General features: G+C 37.8%; 2 protein-coding genes across 11 annotated transcripts in view; one reads left to right on the top strand and one right to left on the bottom strand.

Annotated features, from left to right (window-relative positions):
* The window catches only part of EYA2 (EYA transcriptional coactivator and phosphatase 2), a 166,684-nt gene that overhangs the window by 32,275 nt on the left and 112,094 nt on the right, over positions 1-22,315 (bottom strand). The gene's annotated exons all lie outside the window — the stretch shown is intronic.
* The window catches only part of ZMYND8 (zinc finger MYND-type containing 8), a 51,114-nt gene that overhangs the window by 10,882 nt on the left and 17,917 nt on the right, over positions 1-22,315 (top strand). For 9 of the 10 annotated variants that reach the window (XR_009741298.1, XM_061441550.1, XM_061441558.1 and 6 more), the window contains exons 3-10: positions 10,112-10,260; positions 14,718-14,936; positions 15,668-15,781; positions 17,462-17,554; positions 18,710-18,797; positions 20,187-20,242; positions 20,718-20,795; positions 21,408-21,523. Coding sequence is in view for 9 of the 10 variants with exons in the window: in XM_061441550.1 (XP_061297534.1) it covers positions 10,112-10,260; positions 14,718-14,936; positions 15,668-15,781; positions 17,462-17,554; positions 18,710-18,797; positions 20,187-20,242; positions 20,718-20,795; positions 21,408-21,523 (913 nt within the window). In the remaining variant the exon portion in view is untranslated. The remainder of the gene's footprint in view (positions 1-10,111; positions 10,261-14,717; positions 14,937-15,667; positions 15,782-17,461; positions 17,555-18,709; positions 18,798-20,186; positions 20,243-20,717; positions 20,796-21,407; positions 21,524-22,315) is intronic. The other variant, XM_061441556.1, reaches the window with a different exon arrangement.

Below are 22,315 nucleotides of genomic sequence, written 5' to 3'. Positions count from 1 at the left end.
AATTGTTTACCTCAGTTCGTTGTAACTGACTGCCAGCTGCCTGTCCATCTCCTTTTGTACTTGCAGCTGACTTTGCAGCTCAGTTTACTTGAAAGCCCTTTCTGTAAAATGGTTATTGCCATCCTTTTTAAATTCTGGCACATACTCACTGACTCTTCACATTTCTACTGCAGGGGTCAGAAGTCTAGTTAACTCTGAATGTGCAGATGTAATTGTCTTATCAGTGTGGCACACATCATCTGCATTCCTTTGGTTTTTAATGAGGTAGCTTGGGTAGCTGTTCTGACTGTAAGCCATTTTGCTATGTTGTATTTCCAATCTGATCTATGAATTGGTGGTAGAACTCTAAGAGTTGAATGTATAGTTTTGTATAGAAAGTCAAAGTATCATAAATGTCATCTGCTAAGAGCTGGCCATGTTAGAGGCTTGCCAAAATGAGTCTTTCTGGACTCCTGTTATGTGGATTGAGGCAGGTTTCTCAGCTCAGTGCAGTGCTTGCACAGTAGAGAAGTCACAGACCAGAATCTTGAAACTGTTCCGCTCTGTGTTAAGGCAGAAGTTTCTAAACTGGTGGGATATTGGTAACCATGTTTCCACTTGTAACATTAATCTTGCCTAGTGTGTTTTAGAAAGGATGTAGATGAGGAAGTCAAACTTACATAGACCCTTCAGGGAAGCATGCAGCTGTTCTTGGTCTGTTTGGTTTTTTTGATGGTCTGAGAAGCTTGTGCAGGAGATCAATCAGTGGTATTGTATGACTTCACACTCCGCCTGGAGAAGCTTATATGCTGCAACTTTGTAACCTGACTTGCTCTGCTACAATTTCTACAGCTGGTGTGAGGCCAGGTCTGGAGAAAGTTGTGGGAAGGTAAATTGCTGTAGAAAAAAATTGGCCTGGTACAGATCTCTTCATGATCACTCTTGTTTTGTTATAAGCAGTTTAAATTTAATTGCAATAAATCAATTCCAGTTGAGTTTAAGCTAAACTGAAACATGCGTTGTTTAATCTGTAACAAGGATGTTAACATAGCCTTTGAATTGATTGCAGTAAGGTGGTGGTTTCAAAGCAGCCTAAGCTGGTCCAACTGCTCGGTGCAGCAGTTTTATCCACTTCCTTCCATACCTAAGCTGGCAGGAAACTAACTGAACCATAAAACATTAATAGTTTTCTACTGGCTTAGGGTTCTGAAATGGCTAGGTAGTGTGCCAGAACTTTAAGAGAGAGGGCAGGAATATGCCAGTTGGGTGCAGGAAGTATAGAGCTTTGTTTGCAAGTGTTAGGCTGTTAGAGCTTAAAACTGAGCTGAGATTTCTTGCTTATGCTTTACATTGTGATACGTAAGAGTGAGCCAATAGCTGTGGTCAGAGTTGTGCAGCTCTACATGCTCGTCTTCAGCTGCATTTTTCTACCCTTCTCAGGCTGCCACTGATACTTATGCTGTTGCATAGTAAGCTAGATCAAGCAGCTGATCTGGCACAAAAGTAATCAGTTTTGTAATATTAGTTTTTGCTTGAATCATGAACTGATTAATCCTACTATTACATACAAGTTCCTGCCTGCAAAAAGTTGTGGGGATTAAATTCTGGTGAGGTGCAAAAAGAAGAGCAGTAGCATTACTGTAGCAGTTACAAGATCTGCTTATAAACTGTGCACGTGAAGCTTTACTAAAGATGAGATTTTAAAATATACTTCCCTCTTGATCAGAACAAGAAGGCATAAGGCATCTAAGAACTGGAAATGGGAAATGACAGCTTAAAGAGACTACAAAAAGGCATAAATTGAAATCAACAGAAGATTGCTGTTTAGCTGAGGAGAAAAGCCATGGATTAGATGATATTTTGTCCTTTGCATGAGATACACTAAACATCTTGTTACATTTTCTGTTCCAGCCCTATGGTCTGCTTTTTAACCTTGTTTATTAAACCTTTCAAGATGGGGCTTGCAAGGCTTTCTGGAGGATTTTCTGAATATTTCCAGGTTGTGGTTCCAGAGCAGCAGAACAAACCTACTTGTATGGTGCAGTTCTCTCTTTGCTTGCACTTGTTCTCTTTGGAGTACAGTGAACTCTCCACTGGTGTTTTCATTCTATTAACCTGGAATATCTTTTTAGTATTTTTTTTTTTAGTTTCTCATGGTTTTTTTGCTGGTTTATCTTACTTAGCTGCTGACAGTAGTTAGCTGTGGTGGTGGATGGGCTTCCATTTAGGTTTCATGTATTTCAGCTGGTACTGTAACCATTGGCTTTTTAGTGACTGCTCAGAAGGAACTCTCTTCTTCCCATTCTCAGTCATACATCCCTTTTATTGCCTTTACATCTATGCTGGCTCTCAGCCAAGTCCTCCTCTGAGTCAGTTCAGGACTTGGGTATAAAAGTAGTTTTCTACTGCTTATCTCCCTGAACCAGATTACTAGGGCGATAGATGTCATTTCTAGCAGCAGACTTGCCCTCATCAGTGGCAACTAGTCCTTAGATGGTATTAGTTTGTCACAAAATTGTATACTGAGACACTATTGTTTAATGGTGAGAATTCTGACTTTTACAGCTTTTAGATTGCTGCAGGTTTGTGTTGAAGGTTTTGTGCTTAGGGGCTTCTCTCAGTGGTAAAAAGTTTGGATATTATGAACATAAATGCAAAATGGAATTTCCAGAATACCTTGCATATTTTGTAACGGTTTTTTAAGAGTACATTGTGTATCGACTTTCTTTGCAGTGATACCAAGTTTGTAATCACATAGAGATGAGATCTCGCTCCAATGTGAAATGTAATTTGAGAACCTTCCAGTGAACAGTAGTGAAGCCCCAGGCTTTCATCTGCAGTGCAGAGCCCTTTTTACTTATAATCAACAGGGTGTCTTCAGAAGTGCCTTGGGGCAGCAAGTCCCCCTACAGCCAGACTCCAGCTTATAAACAGATTACATCTCTTATATTGTAAGATGATGGGAAGCGATTCTTTATCTTCTGAAGTCTTACAATGAAGATACAAGTAACAGTGTCTTTGTGTACTTCTATAAAATCCTAGTGTAGTAGGAGTTCATCAGGATTTACACAACCAGGGCTAACCCCTGTTATTTAGTACATTAAGTGTCTGGATTGGGTTAATTGCATCAGTTGAAGGTTCTGGAATGTAAATAGGGCTTTAGTGGTTGATTGCAGCTGCATCATGTTTCAGAATTCTGGCATAAGATTAAAATGCCTCAGAGTTGAGTATAAGTTCTAACAGATTTATCCATTATTTTGTTAAGTGTTTTGAAGATAATTAAACTTGCTATAGTATTAAAGGTAATGGATTTGAAAAATCATAAATCCATTAGCAACCACTCAGAGTAGTAAATATAACAGGGAGACTTCTCAGTTCTGGAATCCATATAAATTATAAATTGAAGCCTGTTCTGTCAAATTGGACTGTAATGATACAGACAATGGAATTACTGTTGCTGCTTTTTCTCTCAGAATTCTCCATTGACTTCCCTCAACACCATTTAAAGTACTTACATACAGAGCTTTTGAGGAAGAGGAAAGAAGAGAGAATTGAGAGTCTGGGTGGAAGTCAGTTTTCTGGTTGTGCTCCTGTTCCTTCTAGAGGCAAAGTTACACATTTCTATGGGGTAATGGTAGCTTAAGCAGCCTTCCATCACCTTTGACTTCTTCCACCTTCCCTCATGCTGCCTTCTTTTTTAAGCCAGCCTAGCTGTAGTAGTCTAGCAGAAGTAGCCTTGGGCTGGCTCTGGTTAAGTAACAAGAGTGTAACTTACAGAAAACAATTGATAGGTATCTAATTGGAAACATTACTCAGAATTTTGCATATCTGACCAACTTGCATTGAGATATCAAATCCGTACTCACATCACAGAAAAACCTTATAGGTGTGACTGTCTCAGTTTATTGATACCTAGTACTGTTCCTGGAAGACTAAAATAATGCTCTCACTGAAAAATGCATTGCTGTTTCTGGCTTCTGGAAAACAAAAATAACTGCTATTTTTACCACATTTACCATAACTCATGCTGAAAAGCTGTTTAAACAAACATGTTTCTGAATTTTCCTCTTCTAACTTTCTGAAAGATTCCAGAATAGAAAAGTTTTGTTCTACAAGGAATAGATATTATCACTTTATAACAGCTCATTTTTCATAGAACATGTGTTCAAAATACAAGAAAATTAGGTACAGAATTTGAATAAATAACATGCTTTAAGGAAGTAGAGAAAGTTGATGTACTTAAGCTAAAGATTTTTTTCTATTCTGTGCTTAATTTTGAAATACAAAACTTTTCTTCCCCTCAGTGCCAGCTCAAAAAAAAAAAAGGGTGTAATTCTTTGCTGCAGTAGAAAGCTTTTATCCTGCAATTTCCACACTTTTGAGGAAAGCTCTTGTTTGCCTCACCTTTTTGTGAAGTTGAATTTGCAAATCATGGCGCATAGGAAGACTGAATTCTTCAGGTTTTTCTTAGTTGGCTTGCTCTCCTCTGCACTGGGATGCAACACCAGGGCCGTATGTGCTGACCGAAGCCAGCCCTGCCAGCCACATTGCCAGCCTTTTCCTTTATACCGGCACTGTCACCTTTGGGATAGGTTGGTATACTGGTGCAGCTGAAATGGATTTTTGAGGGTTTTGTTGGTTTGTTTTGGCCACATCAGTTGTCTATTCCATCTTGCTTCCTGGGCGAACAAGTAACAGTGCGAGAGAAACGAAAAGGGAAGCAGTATTGGTGGAAGGATACTGTGAAGCCTTGACTTTGATGTGGGTTTCAGCTCTCATTAAGGCCTTATTGCTAGAGAAAATAATGCAAGTGTAATAGATGCTTAGAAATACATATATACATACCCTTTAATTTTGGGTTTAGTCTGGATACTTCGCTAGCATTTAGCTTAAACAAGGTTTTAAATTAAATAAAAATAGGTATATGGGAAGGAAGGTATAAGGGGGCGTTAAGATGACACTTGGCAAGTCCTTGTTACTGAGCAGTTTATTCTGTGTTCTTACAGTAAGGCGTGTTGATGTTACTTGTTTTCAGGGAGAATTACATTTGGGTATCATGGGAAAACCAAGGAAAACAACATTTTTCTTTTACATATTTTCTGAGTTGGCACCTGCTTCCATTGAGAAAAATGAGACTTCTCAGTTGTTACTGCATGCTTACAGTGCAGCACTTGGCAATGTATACATCATGAAAGATGTGGTCTATGCTCCATACGCTGCAGCAAGATAAGATTGTTGGTATACAGTGATAATGTACTTTTGATTGGTTTTATATTTTTTCTAAACTAAACTGTATTAAGTCACTATCACAGTTTGCTTAAAAACTGCATTACCATCACATAAAATTGGACTTCTGAAATAGACATAAAGTATGAAATTAAGTTGCTTTAGGGTTTAAGTGTGCTTTAGTCTGTCTCCTGGGAACAGTACTTACTAATCCTTTAGTCACGTGATGGCATACTGAAACAAAGGTTTTAAACTTTAGGTGAAGCTCAGGTTAGCTTGTTGCTCCCCAACAGATGGTTTGTGAGAGCACTCATAGGTGCATATGTCAAGCTTGGCAACGTTGCAGAGCAATTAATAATAACCTGCTGATGTAAACCCAGGTAATTTTTAATGAGAATTAAAAAAGTTATTTCAGGTGTCCATTTTTTCACTAGTGCTGGAAGCACAATGTTGGAATAATGCTAAGAAAGCAAAATCACACGTTCAAAAATGAAGAAATAAGTGGAATAAGGTTGCTTGACAAATTAATTAGTACAATTGGTTTATCAATGAAATGTTTATTATTTTACAGTAATGCCTGTCATTTAGTTCATGAACATTTCATTTCTAATTAACCTTCTTGCTGGGTGCTCCTGAGTGCAAGTGATCTCAGCCTTTTCAGTTAGAAAAGGTGGGTGTGCCAGTTGATGCTGATTTGAAAAGTTCGGGTTGGGTTGACTTGTTCAGTACACGGTAGGAGTAGGGAGATTGCAGGGATATGTGCCAGCTGGTGCCTATCTGACATGGTGAGATACTCTCCAAAGTGACACCATTCTTGCTCATTAAACACCTTTATAAAAATATTTGCTTGACAGAGAAGAAATCACACAAATTCTCACTGTTCCTTTTTGGAACAGAAACTGGACTCCACCTCCCAAGTAACTGTCCTAGTCACCAAATAATTGCATAGTTTAAATTTGGTCTTTTTTGTTCTTTCCTCTTGGGTTTGTTTCACTTTGTTCAAGTACTAAATGTTAAGTTAAATTACACTGGAGAAGGGATCCAGGTTAAAAATTCACTTTCCTCCTGACAGGTTATTTTAACAGGGATCAGTTTCTCGATCTGGTTCACAGCTTAGCTATGCAAACTCTGCTAACACAGCAGAAAGAGCCAAGGAGGAAGAAGAGACAGTGTGTGCTGAATGGAACACTGCTGATGAAAGAAATTCACACAAAATGCAATTTGAGCATTTTCTGTCTTAATTAGAATTGGAAACTGTAACTCAGGCAATTTAAGTAGGTGCTACCATTTTTACTTTACATGAACTAAATTAGAAGGTTGTTCATATTATTAAGTCCCTCTTGGTTGGTAAGTTGGCAACATTCAGTGATAAAGACATTAGCCTGTTCCACTAGCACAAGTAAATCTGAGAGAAGATGCCTTTGCATTGCTGTTTTCATGTTTAGTCCTTAATTTTTCCAGTTATATCTTACATTGTTTCAAGAACATCTCTGGCATTTTAATAAGCTGCCAGTTGAAGAAGCAAAAAAAGCTGTATTTCTGGTCAGTTTCTATATGCTGTCTATGAGTCACCACTAGTTATTTAAAAATCCCCAGTATGCTCAGGCTTGAATCACAGGAGAAAACTGCACTACTTTAAGTAGTTTGTGAAATCACTTAACTAAGCATATATGTGTGTGATCATCTGGTTTCATCAGTATTGAATCAGTACCCTTTCTGTTGAAATGCAGTTTGGATTTGTCGGTGACTGAATTGTAATTCTGGTTTAGCTAATAACAGTTTAACACTTTTTCTGACGCTGACTCAGTTGCTTTTGGAAAAAAACAGCTTTTAAAGTGAGAAGCACCATATTATGGGGGCAGGCCTATGATGAGGAACTTTGCAGCCGATTTTCTTTTTTCACACTTGGAGCCAAGGCACAATGTGCAGTATCACAGGCAGCTTCTTGTCAATCCACACAATCTGAGGTGAAAGAGCTGAAAAGAAACTGGTGTGCTCCACTGGTGGCTCTTTTGTGCCTGGTAGTGAGAAATGGAAGCCAAAGGGCAGAAACTTTCATGGTACTCTCCTGGTTTAAGCTGTGCCTGCATATGTACAGTCTGGAAATAAAAGCCAAAATCTATTCAGTGAGTTGTGGTGAAGGCGTTATTTGCAGGTACTTTGAGGATGTTGTTTGCTCAAATGGCTGTTTTGGGAGGGACAATTCTGCTTATCTCTGCATTGGGAAAACAAAAGATAGGGCATGGTCAGCCCTTAACAGTAACATTAGTTTACTTATGACTGCCTTTACAAATGTACAGAAAGTCTCTGTTGAGAAGTGTGAATTAGAATAAAGAAACAAAGACTTATATTGTACATGCTCTTCTGAGCCATCTGATGATGGACAGATGAGAAGAAGTGTGGTATGATGCTGGTTTTGCTGATCCCTCTGAATGCAAACAGATCCCATGTTGAATAAATCCGTTTTACTTCAATGAAAACAATAGAATTCAGAGCTTGTTCTGGTTTTCGGTTTGATCGCTTTGGTTATGTTGTGGGTTTTGGTTTAGCTGACACTGATGCTGCAGTGTTTCTTCCAGACAGCTGTATTAGCTCAGATCTCTTGGGATATGCAAAGCATATGCCAGCCAAAGGAGTTCTTCTGCCACCTTCTGTGCGTAATTATCTGAACTGGGGAAAAACCCAAGCTAGTCTGTCAGTGGAGCTGTACCTGTATTGGGATTTTTATTGTTGTAATTGCCTGAGGAGGCAAACAGGCATGTTTTTTCACATGTTTAGGTGCCATACCTTACGTGGCAATTCTTGGTGTTGTCAAATCCATCTGAATTTTGGCCTAAATGGAGTGGGAGGCAGATTTGCTTGAATTGAAACAAGTCAAGTAACAATAATGGTCTTGGACATATTGTATTGGTTTAATTCGGCCTAGGCATGTCAGAATAGAACTGGTCCAAAATGCTGCCTGCAAGTTATAAAAGGGATGGGGGGGGGGGGGGGGGTGGAAAGGAAAAAAAAAATCACACTTCTTGATGTGAAAGAAAACTGAAAACATAGGAAGTTTTTGTTAATTTATGTAAAGCAGCTTCACTACGTTTTGCCAAAATTTTTAACTTATGTCAACAGAGAAATTTCTCTGAGAGTTAACATTCCATTTCTGCTTAGCAGCACTGCTAAAAGAGCTGTGCCTATGGAACTCCAGTAGCAGAACTTTTCTGGGGGTTACTGAAATTGCATGTAGTGTTATTCTTCTGCAGCTATTCTGGATCAATAAAACTCAGGATGGGCAATTGCTGTTATATTTCTCTTCCCTCCTCCGGTTATATCTTATTCCATCTATCTCTTATTATCTATTTTTCATATTATTTATAGTTTTCTTAGTTGTTATCTTGACACGTTACCAGGCTTTTGGTCAGTCAGAAGTCACCATATAGCGCCACATTGTTTTTGTATGCAGCCACAAAGCATTTACATTAGCACGTGAGAATGGGATTGAAGATATGGGAATGACTTTGGGGAGGGTTCAGTTGTTTCTCTGTGATATTGATGACTTCTGATCCCTATGTTTTTATCTGTCATTTTGTTCTGTGGCATGCATTAAAAGCTTAAGGAAAAATTAAACGTGTTAAACCAACTCTGAATTTTCACTGGTATTTTGTCAAGGTTGTTTCACTGTTCTATGATTACATATTACAGCTGATTGCATACTTGATCTTTGTAATAGAGCTGCACAGTCCATATTCATTAGGAATCATTTAAACTTTGTTCTGAGAAAATGAAGTTGCAAATGCTCTTTTTTTTTTTACTTGGGTATTTCTGATGAGTTTGTCAGTGATTTATTTTTTTTTTTGAAGTGTATTAACTCTTATCAAGGCTGTAAATATTTCCTTCTGAATATTATAAGAACACAAACCAGTGACCAAGTAAGCAAACAAACAAACAAAAAAAGGAATTAAAAACCTTTGAAGAATTAAAATACTTGAGCATAGTTAGAGGAGCAAAGCAGACATGAATGATTGTTGTAGTAGATGTTAATTTGGTAGAACAGTCTTTCAATTTCCTTCTAATGTTTTAAAGAATTTTGTGCATGTTTCATAAAATGCAGTTCAGAGCCACTGGCGCTGCTGAAGTTGCTGGTGTGATGAATTTACACTAAGATGACAATACATGACTTAGAGCAGCTGAGACACAGGCACGTGCTCCCTTGTGCCAGCTTTGTTACTTGGGACAGTAACCAGTCATAGAAAGGAACTGTAACTTATGAAATTACTCCCATAATTTGCTTGCTTGAATGTGAGAGCTCTGTTAACTCTCTGTTGACCGTGCCTGTTGCTCTATCTTGCTGTCAGAAGGTTATTACTTGACTGGTAGTGTTGTCTTAATTTTATCTTTTTACAGTCCAGTTTAGCAGGTACTTGCAAATGACTAAGTATTTAAAGTGGCATATTTATTTTTGCACTATAGGACAATTTAATTTTTTTCTATTGATGTATTTTATCAACTTTATTTAAATATGAGAGGTTAATAATGAGGACTGACTTTACTCTTACCGTGTTTTAACTTCTGTTGCTTGTGTTCCTAAATTACTTAAGCAGAGTTGTTAAAGTGTATACAGCATAGCACTCTTCTAAGCTACTACTAACAAATTGTTATACTCGAAAGATACTAGAATTTGAGATGAATGGCCTGAAAAGAAAAATTATGTAATGTTAATCTAAATGACTATATTGAGAATTCACTTAACAGTGGCATTGCTCAGCAAGTCTGTGTTTCCGGTTTTGTCAGTGACTGGATGGAAGACAATGAGAATTTTTATTCTGTTCAGTGAAGGAGTGTGAATGACAAACCACAGCCTTGCTGGAATGTTTTTCATCAATATGAACTCTTCAACCATATTGTCTATCTGTTGTAGATCCTGGCTCTGCTGAACGCGCAGCACAGAAAAGGAAATTTCCCAGCCCTCCACATTCCTCTAATGGCCACTCACCACAAGATGCATCCACAAGTCCTATAAAAAAGAAAAAGAAACCTGGTCTATTGAACAGTAATAATAAAGAGCAGGTAAGAGAAGTCATGGTCTTGTTGTGCTAGAATATGACACAATAAAGGATGTAGATGAAAGCTGATCAGGAGCTCTCTCCTCTATTAGGAAGCTCCATTCTTGTATTCTAAGAGGTAGATTTTCATTTTTGAATGCAGTGGGTGTAGGATTTGGCATTATAGGCTGGATTTGCACGTTCTCTTATTATTGTTTTACGTCTGTATGAGAAAGACAAGTTGTGTCCTGGTTTCTGATTTTACAAAGCTAATAAGATGTGTAAGCAATAAAGGCAATTTTTAACAAAAGTATTATGAAGGTATGTAATAACAATAATAACAGCGATAGCTGTTATTAATGAAAACCATTGGAAGGAAATGTTCAGTGGCATGATATCCGAGATTAAAAACGGTCTCATATCAACAGAAGTCCCTCATCTGGTTTTAGTCCTGCTGCCAATTATTAACAAAGGTCTAGCGCATTCCTTGATACTCTGCAGATTCCCACCCCTTCCTTTACGCTGCTGAGCAATATACCCTCCTACCAAGCTAGTTAAATCAAAGGGTCACACTGACAGTACTTTTCAGTCTTCATGATTGAAACCTTATTTTTGGTGTCTTCTTGTAGTTCTTAGAACTTAACTCCAGAAGACTCTGACAATTTCTGATTCATTGTAGGATGCAAGTAAAAGAATTGTATGAAGTCTGTGGAATAGCAAGTATCTGCATCGTCTTGGACAAGATTAGATGAAGGCAGTCTTTAGCATTAATGAAATTTCTCATCTAATTTAAAAATGACATGTCTTTATTTTTCAAAGTGCTTTTCTGTGCCAGCGTTTTTTTTTTTTTTGCCAGGATTAAATTCTGAGGGTTTAAGGCACCTTTTTCTGATGTAAAAGCATCCACATTACATATTGTCCTTGTACAATTACACTGGTTAAAAAAGAAAGTGAAATTCCTAATCACTGCAGTTGTCCTGGAATGAAGACTGAATGAATCAGGCTGTGCTAGCGAAGAGGTTTACAGCATCAAGCATATTTTACTTAAGGATAATTGGGAGGTTTAGAATTAGCATATGTAGGCATGTTTGCATTAGTTTAATGTGGTCAGTTTGGCCTTACTGAGCTTCACTTCAGGCTGTATAAATTCCTCCATATCCTGGACATTTCCTGGGGAGATGCTTTCCCACTGAAGTCTGAACTTCAACCTGTGCAGTGTAGAGACAATTTTACAGTAGAACTGAATCTTAGGGTATTAATTTCCTCTTCTATTCATGCATTTAAAAATATAAATGAAAACACAGTTGCAGTTGTTGAACTTGATACATTCTCCTCAGTAAATCCTGTTCTATTTTCCAGGTATCTCAGACCTGAAATATTACAGGGTAGAATAAAGTTGTATATCTAATGAAGAAAAGCAATCGGACTTGCTTATTTTGCAAACATGTTTAGTTTTGTTTAGCTTTTCTAAGTTGCTTTTAATATTATATTGCATGTCAAATTTGATACGGGCATGCCTGAAGATTAAAGTAGGTGAAAAAACTGCTCTATATGGTAGCAGGAGTTGTTGAAAGATTCTTTCACTGCTGAACAGATGTGCGCTAAGCATACCGTTACTTATTTTGCTCTCAGGCCAAGTTTCAAGCATAAAGTAGCTAATAGCTACGGTTCTGATTGGCTGATAAATGCATTTGGAGGTGTGACAGCATCACTGGAACCCTCTAACTTAAGTTTCTATGTTACAAAGTGTTCATAATATTTGACTATTTCAAGATACTATTACTAAAGTTGCATGAAGTTTCCTATTACATGTTGTGGATGCAGTAACAGATCTACTGTTCTGGTGCCAACAGGTATTTACAGTGTTGAAATACAAGCAAAGAATTATGGAATTGTAGAATGTAGCTAAGACAGGTTAAAAATCAGGAACTTTTTGACACTTAACTGGTCACTTATAACGTAATTGGAGTTATCATCTTGTTTTACCACTAGCTTCAATATTAATTTAAACAGAATATAAATAGTGAACTTCTTCTCCCCAAAACAGCACTAAAATACTGTTGGTTTTTCTTCAGTTTTCTATGTCATTCTACAGGTCTTAGTAACTTTATGAAAGACTTTAAAACAAACTACCACATATCTGAGCTTGAATTAGCTAGCTGTGAAACAGTTGAGGAAACAAAGCTTTTCTTTAATAACTGTTAAAAGATACACTCTTGAAACATTTTGCTCTGGATATAACAAGTGAAAAGGTCCTTTGATACAGTTGTATCATTCATATTCAGTCCTTTAGTTTTGTTGTTTGTGTACCTTTTGAGTCTCACGACCTTTTTTGTGAGGGAGTGGGGTGTTTCTAAACGTGGCTTAGATAAAACAAGGTGATAAACATCTACAAGAAGTAAGCATCCTTGAACAGACAATAAGTTCTTGTCATGCTCTAACAAAGACATCAGTTTGGGTGTTATGAGCTGATCTCTGTGTAATAGTTTCATAGCCTTTGTATTTGTCTTAAAGCAGTATCTTTCATTCTTAGGAAGTTAGTGTGGATATACTGCTTATATCCACTTCAAAGTCAGGATATGTATTAAATTATTCTGGTAATTTCCTTTATCTGGTAATTTCCTTTATTCCTTTATTTATTCAGTTGAGGAAATGCCCCACAGCTGCAACTCCATGTATATACACCGTTGACATTTTGTTTGGTCTCGCAGCTGTGGTGCATATAGCTGCAAACAAAATATGTTTGTGCACTGTGAATTGCAACTTTCCCTTCTTCACTCTGGGTTGCCATAACTTCTGTGTCTGTTTAAATGATTGTAGTAGTAATACATTTGAAATGTAGTTAAAGACTTACGCTGTCCCTCTTGTTCCACAGGATCTGATAGAACCTTCCTTCTGAGAGTCTTGTTATGTTATATGCTTGTATATATATTTACACAGAGAAAGTATAGAAAAAAAACATTTTTCCCATTTCCATGGTGGGAATAAAGTATTTTTTAGAAGCTATATAATCTGAAGATTAGAAAATAAAAAACACCAAAGCTAATAGAAAATCGAGTGAAATTTTAGGTAGCAGAGCTTTGGGAATGTTTGTGGGTAACGTCCTCTGGCAGATGATATCTCTTCTCTTTGAGATACAACATCTCCAGCTGGGTTGTCACTTCTGTGTCTCCTAACCTTGAAGTTGCTTTATTCATGCAAATAATATCGTTTATAACTGTAGAAATCTGGAAATATCACAATCCAAGCTGGTGGTTTGTGGTGACATTAGTTTATGCCCTGTGTGACTGATTTTGTAGAGGATGCTGCAAAGGCATGGAGCATGCAGATGGTTGCACTGTTCTATGAGTCGCGTGGGCATGTGACAGCTCAAGCATCTAAGAACTTGCAGATGTGTAAAAGGTGCCCAATTACACAGATTACCTGAGAACCTAACAAAATGGTTCTGCAAACTACCAGCATTTGGATAGTTATAAGTAATGTCATGAGCAAATGGTTTTACATCAAGCAAAAAAATCACAGTAAATAAACTGCCTAAAACTCAAGATTGCTTCTCTCCATGTTCTCCTCAGCAAACTACCCCTATAAGTAATACCAAATAGAAAACTTAAGTTTACTTGTCATGGATCAATTGAATGTAGCTTTTCAGTAAATGTCAGCAGCTCTTCAAAGCTGATCTAACAAACTTCAGGTTTCTGGGGACCCATTTTATCCTAGGCTATTTGCTGCTTGTGTTTTGGCATCAGCTGTGTCATCTTTGAGCTGTCTGGGGCTCAAGTGGAAGACTAGTTCATGCAGTTTACAAAGTTAACACTGTTTTCTAGTGCAGGCAAACCAGTGGAGATCGTGAGTCTTAAATTCTGATATGCATTTAAATGGTGGATTAAATCTCTCCCCGTGTTCCTGCTCCTATAGCAGAGTGGCTGTTCAGGATGTGAATTTGCTCCTTTGTCATCTTACTCTACAGTTTGCCTTATTAATCAAAATCAGCACTGGCTTGCTTCATTGTACAAAGCTGTGAACTGCTGCAATTTAGGACAGATTTGCATGGTGATCAACTTCTTATTTCAGGACTAACTTCTTCAGCTGTCCCAGGTTTAGCCATGACTAAATATCTCAGTATTTAGCTTGCACAGCCCCATGGAATTCTGTGTTTAGAGGACCTAATAGCTTCTATGGCAGTATTTCTTTCTCAAAGATAAAAGTGTTCACTGACTTTGGTTGGATTGCATGTCTTGCATTTGATGCCCTTACTTGCCACAAAGATTTATTTTCAGTCTTGAGTGCAAACTGGCATTTGACATCTGAATAAGCAGTAAACTTCTTTATGAATGATTTTGTGCAATTAATAAGATACTGTGCTTGCATAAATGTTAATCAAACTCTGTAAACTGCTGTTTGCTTATATATTATGAATACTATTATTTGAAAAAATGCAAATTTGTTTTGAAACCAAACCTGTTTTTCTTGCCTACATTTCAGTCAGAACTAAGACATGGTCCGTTTTACTATATGAAGCAGCCACTCACCACAGACCCTGTTGATGTTGTACCACAGGATGGACGGAATGATTTCTATTGCTGGGTTTGTCATCGGGAAGGCCAAGTCCTCTGCTGTGAACTCTGTCCTCGGGTTTATCATGCTAAGTGTCTGAAACTGACAGCGGAACCAGAGGGGGATTGGTTTTGCCCAGAATGTGAGGTTAGTTGATATAAGGAGTGGATTTCTTTATTGTTTGTGAGATGTAAGCAGGTGGTTTTGTGTTCTGAAATGTTGCTGGTTTATTCCTGTATTGCCTCTTGGTAAAGGTACCAGAGAAATTTGTGCAGTTTGAAGAGTGGTTTCTTCATCAGACACCTCTTATTTTGAAAACATTCTGCGGTTTTGACTAGCTCAACTTGTGCTTTTTCTAATGAGCTGATCAGCTCTGCAGCAGTGCAGAAAAAAATTGTACTCTAGGGTCAAACAAGTGGAGATTTTATTATTAGTTTTTTCTGCAGGCCTGGGGAAGAACTTAATCATTCCTTAGCATTGATGTATCTTTAACAAAAGGAAATTGGTTTATCGCATATTTTTCTTTGGTCACTTACTGTTTTACAGAGCAGGTGGCCTTCCCACTGGTTCATATTGCTGTGAACACTCATTGTATGTGGGAATTTACATTCATGATGGTTATTTTTCTGGTCTTTTCCTTTCCCTCTCTCCCTTTTCTCTCTCTTCCCCGTCTCCCCGCTTTTATTTTTTCTGTTTAACATACACAGAACAATAATCAAGTAAAACAAGCATCCAGAGTACTTATACTGTGCCATCAGAAATGTTTTATTTCTTATAAGATATTTGTTGTCTTCTATTTGAATGTTAGAATGTTTCAGTGGAGAAGAATTTTCCTAGGAATGTTTCCTGACCAAATGTTTTTTAATCTTAACTTCTAGAAAATCACAGTTGCAGAATGCATAGAAACACAGAGTAAAGCAATGACAATGCTCACCATTGAACAGCTATCATATTTACTGAAGTTTGCACTACAGAAAATGAAACAGCCAGGGGTAAGAAGGACTTTATTTTTTTATTTTTCTTTTTAATGCTTGGATTGAATGCTTGTCATAATTCTGCATTTTTCTTCCTTTTGTAGATTATGAACCTGGTTTGTTTTATCAGATTCTGTGGGACAGCTTTTATGCCGTCTTCCACCTGTCTAGTACAGGCAGGTTAGTTTAGGCTGTAAGAACTATTTTGTACTGTGTTTAAAATGTAGTTTCTTCATGTAACTTTCTGGATGTAGTTTCAGTAGGTGTGAAAATACAGTGTGAGACAGGGTGGATTTTTACTCTTTTGATAATGTCTCTGAGATACAAGGGGCATGAGGAGACATGATCTCTCACCAATACAGTTACATGGGCAGGACCCTTAGGTACAGGCACTGTTGTATTATTGATTATACCTGTTGAAAACCCGGCTGCTTTCTGTTAGTAGAAATTACCCCAAAAGTTAGTTGTAGCATATACTTTTAAAACGCTGAAGGAATCTTCCTCAGTGTGGTGAAAACCTGTGCTGTTCATTGTTATGCAATACGAGGCTGCTGTTCTCTCAATTTTTATCATGAAGGTAAAATTGATTTTCCTCCAATTTGTACCTAACTTCATGTGTCTGCCTTCAGACTCGCTTCTCAAAAACACCATGTCTCAAAATTTCAGCTATTCCAGTCACTCATCCCTGCTTCTAAGTTTCAACAATTCTTGCTACTTGTTCTTCACCATGTAAGCTTTGCCTAGCTTTCATGTGAAGTTTTGACTTCATCAGAATTCTATGTGATGAATTACCAATAACCCCTTTTTTCTTCTTGTTCCTGTAAATAAGTTAGAGGAGTGGGGAGGGTGTCTCTGTACCTGCGGTGTTACAGTAAAATAAGTTGAGAAAACCATATGTGCTGAATCATGGGCTGTCTGCAACTCTGATGTCTCTGTGATGTTTTAGTAGAACAATAGTGGCAATTTCTGGGAAGGTTACTCTTAAGCACTGACAGATTTTGGTTCTTGGAGTCCTTTTACTCTGGAGTGGTAAATACTATCCTGTTAGATGGAGAAGCTTGAAGTGCTGCATTTCAGTAACAAGGTATCAGTGTTTGTTTATGTTGAGTTCACAAAAGGTTTTCAAAAGGTGGTTAGAAAGCTTAATGGATCCTATTGAAATATTTTGCCCTAATGTTGACACATTTTACTTATCACCTATTGTTTTGGTACCTGAGTTCTTTAATCCGTTGAGTTTCACAAATTGCAGTAACCTCCACATTAGCAGATGCTAATATGTCCCATTGATGAAAGTTTGAATGTGTGTGTGTTACCAAGCCACCTTGATTTTGAAAGTTAAGATTCTAACAAGTCTGAGAAAGAGGTATTTGTGAGTCTGGTGTCTTTTTTCTGCTATAAACTGTCTGTTGAGCTTCATCTGATACTTCCAACAAAAAAATCCCAGTGTAAATAGTGACAGTACATTTTACAAAGCTCCTGACTTCTGCAATTCATTACTTCCAGCATATGAAAACCAGTTAATTGAGACCTTCTAGTTCCTCTTGTTCTGACAATACTTTATTACTTCACAAAATTTTATAATTACTTTTAAAGAATTTTCTGTCACATCACAGTTGGAATTAGTACTGGAAAACGAATGAGGATTGTGTCCTTAATGAAACTGTTTGGTATTAATAAGCACTGATTTCTTCCTTACAGACAGAGCCATTTCAAAAGCCAGTTTCACTGGATCAACACCCAGATTATGCAGAATATATCTTTCATCCAATGGACCTTTGTACATTAGAGAAGGTTTGTATGAAGCTAAAGGAGGAAGGTTCCTTGAGTTTGATTGCTGTCAATGGTATTTCTGGAGTGTTTGATGGGAGGAGAGATAGGCTGCTTGAAATTATTTTAATGCTTTTTTGTTGTTGTTGTTACAGTTTAAAAACAATCACGTGCCAACTGAACAAATCCAGTATTTTGTCCGATCTAGTAACACGTAAATGGTCAGGAAGAACACTGTGAAAAAGACAGGCTTACACTGATTGCTTCCTTCTGTATGAATTCATCTAATTCCAGGAATGATACTGTGGGAGACTTCATTAATCAGAGTTTGCATGTGATCATCATGTTTGTAACCTATGAATAGATCACTGGTCCATTAATTTGGGACCATTAGATGTAGATGTAGGGGTCATTCCAGACTGATTTTAGTGATCATTCAACAAACGCTGTAATCTCCACTGCACCTGAGGTATAAAAGAGAAAAGAAACAGTCAAGAGGTGGATAATATAATTTTAATTCTTAGTTCAATAATAAATTTCACATCATGAGGAAGTTCTCCATATTCCATTGCTTAATGAAGAGTGCAGTATTGCAGAGTTTTGTTCTGCTAGGACCTAGTGAAGACACAGCAAATTGTCATTCTCCATGTCCTTAAGTGGAGGTTGATGTCTTAATAGTATAAAGGTGTAACAAAACCATGTGACCGATTTTGTCTAATGGAAGTACTTTACCTAGTGGGTAGATTGAAATATCACATGTACTGTCTTATGTTTTATGAGCAACATTTTTTTCCTAGAACTTGTAAAAATTAAAAAATAAAAATGCTTTGGAGTGATAACATCAGTAGAAGAAATGAAGAGTTTAGTGTTCTGCGGACATCAAATGAAATACTGTTTCAGGAAATTAACACTTTTTAAATGTTGAAGATGCTGATCCAAATAATTCATTATTTAGAGTTAGACAGTTCATACATTTTCAGGGCAGTCAAAAGGCGCCCTGAATTTGACAGATTCTTAAGTATTTAGAATCGTGAGTCTTGCAGCATGTAAGTAGTCATTTTTACTAATTGTATGCTTGATAGGAAACAATGTCCAGGAAGAAGCCATCACTTTTTACTCACTTCTGAAATTTCAGGAAATTTTCTATTTCCTAATACATTCTGAATTTTCTCTTTGCAGAATGTTAAAAAGAAAATGTACGGTTGCACTGAAGCATTTTTGGCTGATGCCAAATGGATTTTGCACAACTGCATTATTTACAATGGGGGTAAGATATTAATACATACTTATGTCCTTAATTATGAAACTTTGAAACAGTTTCAGAAAGTGACAGAGCAATTTGTAGGCTTCTAGTTGGCAAATGCTGAAAGTATCTTCCTGTCATCGAGCATAGTGCCTAAACACAACAGATTTTTTTTTTAACTGGCATACATGAAACTGTAGGACCAAATACAGCCGGTGTTGTCACTTGCTCATTCCACCTTGAAAAAATTTCAAGTGAATTGGAATCATGGAATGGTTTGGGTTGGAAGAGACCTTAATGATAAGCTGGTTCCAACTCCCAAGTTGCTTTGTTTTGTATTATGCAGCACTTTATAAGAGGCCTAATTGAACTCAGACATCACGTCACAGAATCCCAAGGGTTGGAAGGGACCTCAAAAGATCATCTAGTCCAACCCCCCTGCAAGAGCAGGGTAACCTAGAGTACATCACACAGGAACTTGTCCAGGCGGGCCTTGAATATCTCCAACGTAGGAGACTCCACAACCCCCCTGGGCAACCTGTTCCAGTGCTCTCTCACTCTCACAGTAAAGAAATTTTCCTGATGTTCACATGGAACCTCCTATGCTCCAGTTTACACCCATTGCCCCTTGTCCTATCACTGGACATCACTGAAAAACACCTAGCTCCATCATCCTGACACTCACCCTTTACACATTTGTAAACATTGATGAGGTCACCCCTCAGTCTCCTCTTCTCCAAGCTAAAGAGACCCAGCTCCCTCAGCCTCCCCTCATAAGGGAGATGTTCCACTCCCTCAATCATCTTTGTGGCTCTGCGCTGGACTCTTCCAAGCAATTCCCTTCCTTCTTGAACTGAGGGGCCCAGAACTGGACACAATATTCCAGACGCGGCCTCATCAAGGTAGAGTACAGGGGGAGGAGAACCTCTCTTGACCTACTAACCACACCCTTTCTAATGCACCCTAGGATGCCATTGGCCTTCTTGGCCACAAGAGCACATTGCTGGCTCATGGTCATCCTCCTCTCCACCAGGACCCCCAGGTCCCTTTCCCCTTCACTACTGTCCAGCAGGTCAGCCCGCAACCTGTACTGGTACATGGGGTTGTTCTTCCCCATATGCAAGACTCTACACTTGCCCTTGTTGAATTTCATCATGGAAAGAGTGTAGCAGTGGTGGGCAGGCTGCAAGAGGTCTCAAAAAGGAACATTTAAAGATTGTTATGATGTTACGTGGGGAAGAAAAGCCTACCTACTTCTTTTGAAGCATGTAGTTGATACATACGTGTTTTACATCATCTCTTTAGATGTTCTCTTTTATCTTTAATGTGAACTTTAAAGTCTAAAACCTGTTGATTTTATCATAATTCTAGCATTACAATTTTCTTGGTTAAAGCATTTTATTGTTTCCTCAGGAAATCACAAATTGACACAAACAGCAAAAGTCATCATCAAGATCTGTGAGCATGAGGTATGAGTGCCCCAATCAACTTAATTTTTATGTAGGTTTTAAAGTGTTTCATGTATTTGTAAATGAAATAATAGTGTTTTCTAGTGTATGTGTTGCATAACTGTAATTTTTGCAGGCTTTCTTCTGTTTAGATATGCACATCCTTCAGGCCCTTCACCCACTTTGTTGCTGTTATTTGGGCATGCTCCAGCCCCTCAATGTCTCTCTTGTAGTGAGGGGCCCAGAACTGAACACAGTATGTGAGGTGCATCCTCACCCGTGCTAGGTACGAGGGAGTGATCACTGCCCTCATCTTGCTGGCCACACTGTTCCTGATATAGGCCAGGATGCTGTTGGCCACCTGGGAAACGTTGATTTATGACAGCAAATTTGTGGGAAAACGATGCTGGCAAACTAGACAGGCTAACATAATAACACTGATTACGCTTTGGACTCTGTTTAAGCTCTCAGATAACTGTTTGCTTTTTCTTTTCAGATGAATGAAATTGAAGTATGTCCGGAATGTTATTTAGCTGCTTGCCAAAAACGAGAAAATTGGTTTTGTGAGCCTTGTGTAAGTTAAGGATTATGGTAGTCTAGCTAATACACTAACCTGGTAATTCTCATTTGACTGTTATTTGTTATCTGTGCCCACACAGTTTTAAATGTGTGGTGGTTACTGACTCAAGGAAAGCTGCTGTAGTTTACCAGATAGTTTGTCGTTGCACATCATGCTTTTTCTGGAGTCAGACTATCTCAAGGTGTCAGCAAGCAGTTCATGAGGTTCTCTATCTTTAAATATAAGAGATCCCCTCCTGGGTTATCTGTGCTTGCATGTGGTGCTTGCACTCAGGACAAGATTTCTGAAATGTGAATGTCTCTCTTTTTGTAAGCGTGAATCTTGGAATTTACACTTGTTTTTCTTTCGTGACTAATTAATAAATTGTCTGTTTTCTGTTTTTGTTTAATACTGCACCAAACTTGGGAAAACTCCTTAAGACTATTAAGTATGGAACAGATCATTCTCTCTTGGGCCCAAGTGAAAATTAGAGAATTTGCAAGATTTGCCCTAACATATGCTACATATTTGGAGGGGACTAAAATAAATTAATAAAAAAGTGCAATTATTATGTGTTTAACTGAGATACTTGTGTTTCCTTACTGTGTATTTTGCCTCTTCCTCTAGAGCAATCCCCACCCATTGGTCTGGGCTAAACTCAAAGGTTTTCCATTCTGGCCTGCTAAAGCACTGAGGGATAAAGATGGGCAAGTTGATGCCCGTTTCTTCGGCCAACACGACAGGTGGGAATTCAACCAAACTATGTCTTTGACTGTACTTACAAAATTCTTGTTGTAACTTTGTGCTCTTGGATTCTGTCTTTTGAACCTTGATGCTAATAACTGATATAATACTGTAGTGTATTCAGTTTAGTTTCTTGCATGATGTCAATAGAATGCAAGTCACACATTCTTAAGTTTAATACATATATAATCTCAGTGAGTAGGCAAGTTAGTTTCTGTCTCTGGTTTTGTGCTGCAAAGAACTGTAGTTCTTAGAGGTGGAAGAGGGCAATCAAGTTGTTTGTTGTCTGTGGGAATAAACACACAATTTTAGATTTAAAAAATATAGAGAATATAATGTGTTGAAAATGCTGGTTTTGCTCTGAAAGGAGTTAAGTTTTCTGTACTTGTGAACTCTCTGCTTAGATGGAGAAAGCCACGATGAATATGAATTGATTTGTCATGAATTGAAAATAAAATCTATTCAGTTATAAAAACAGGTACTGTAAACACACCAACTGTATAGGGCCATGAAATAAGTAAGTAAAATTTCCTGGTATTTAAGAGTCTTGGAAGGCACAGTTTTCGAGTCTGCTTCATTTAATGATAAACAATACCTGTCCAATACTTGTTGATAGAACTTTTCCAGGCACTGAGGAGTTGGATCAATCTGACATGGGGTATAAAATGTTTTAAAAAATGTGGTTGTGAAGTCTTTTTTTTGTCTCTTTTTTTCCCTGATATGCTTTTTATGGTTTTCTGATAACTGTGACAGATGGAAAGACTGCTTAGCAATGGTCATCTTACAGTTAC

The sequence above is a fragment of the Pezoporus flaviventris genome, unplaced genomic scaffold, assembly GCF_033815535.1.
Source record: "Pezoporus flaviventris isolate CSIRO_AGI_PZ_B2104156 unplaced genomic scaffold, CSIRO_AGI_Pfla_v1 ptg000213l, whole genome shotgun sequence".
NCBI classification, from domain to species: Eukaryota; Metazoa; Chordata; class Aves; order Psittaciformes; family Psittacidae; genus Pezoporus; species Pezoporus flaviventris.
Note: the sequence above shows the minus strand (reverse complement) of the source record. Positions and strands in the feature narration are given on the sequence as shown.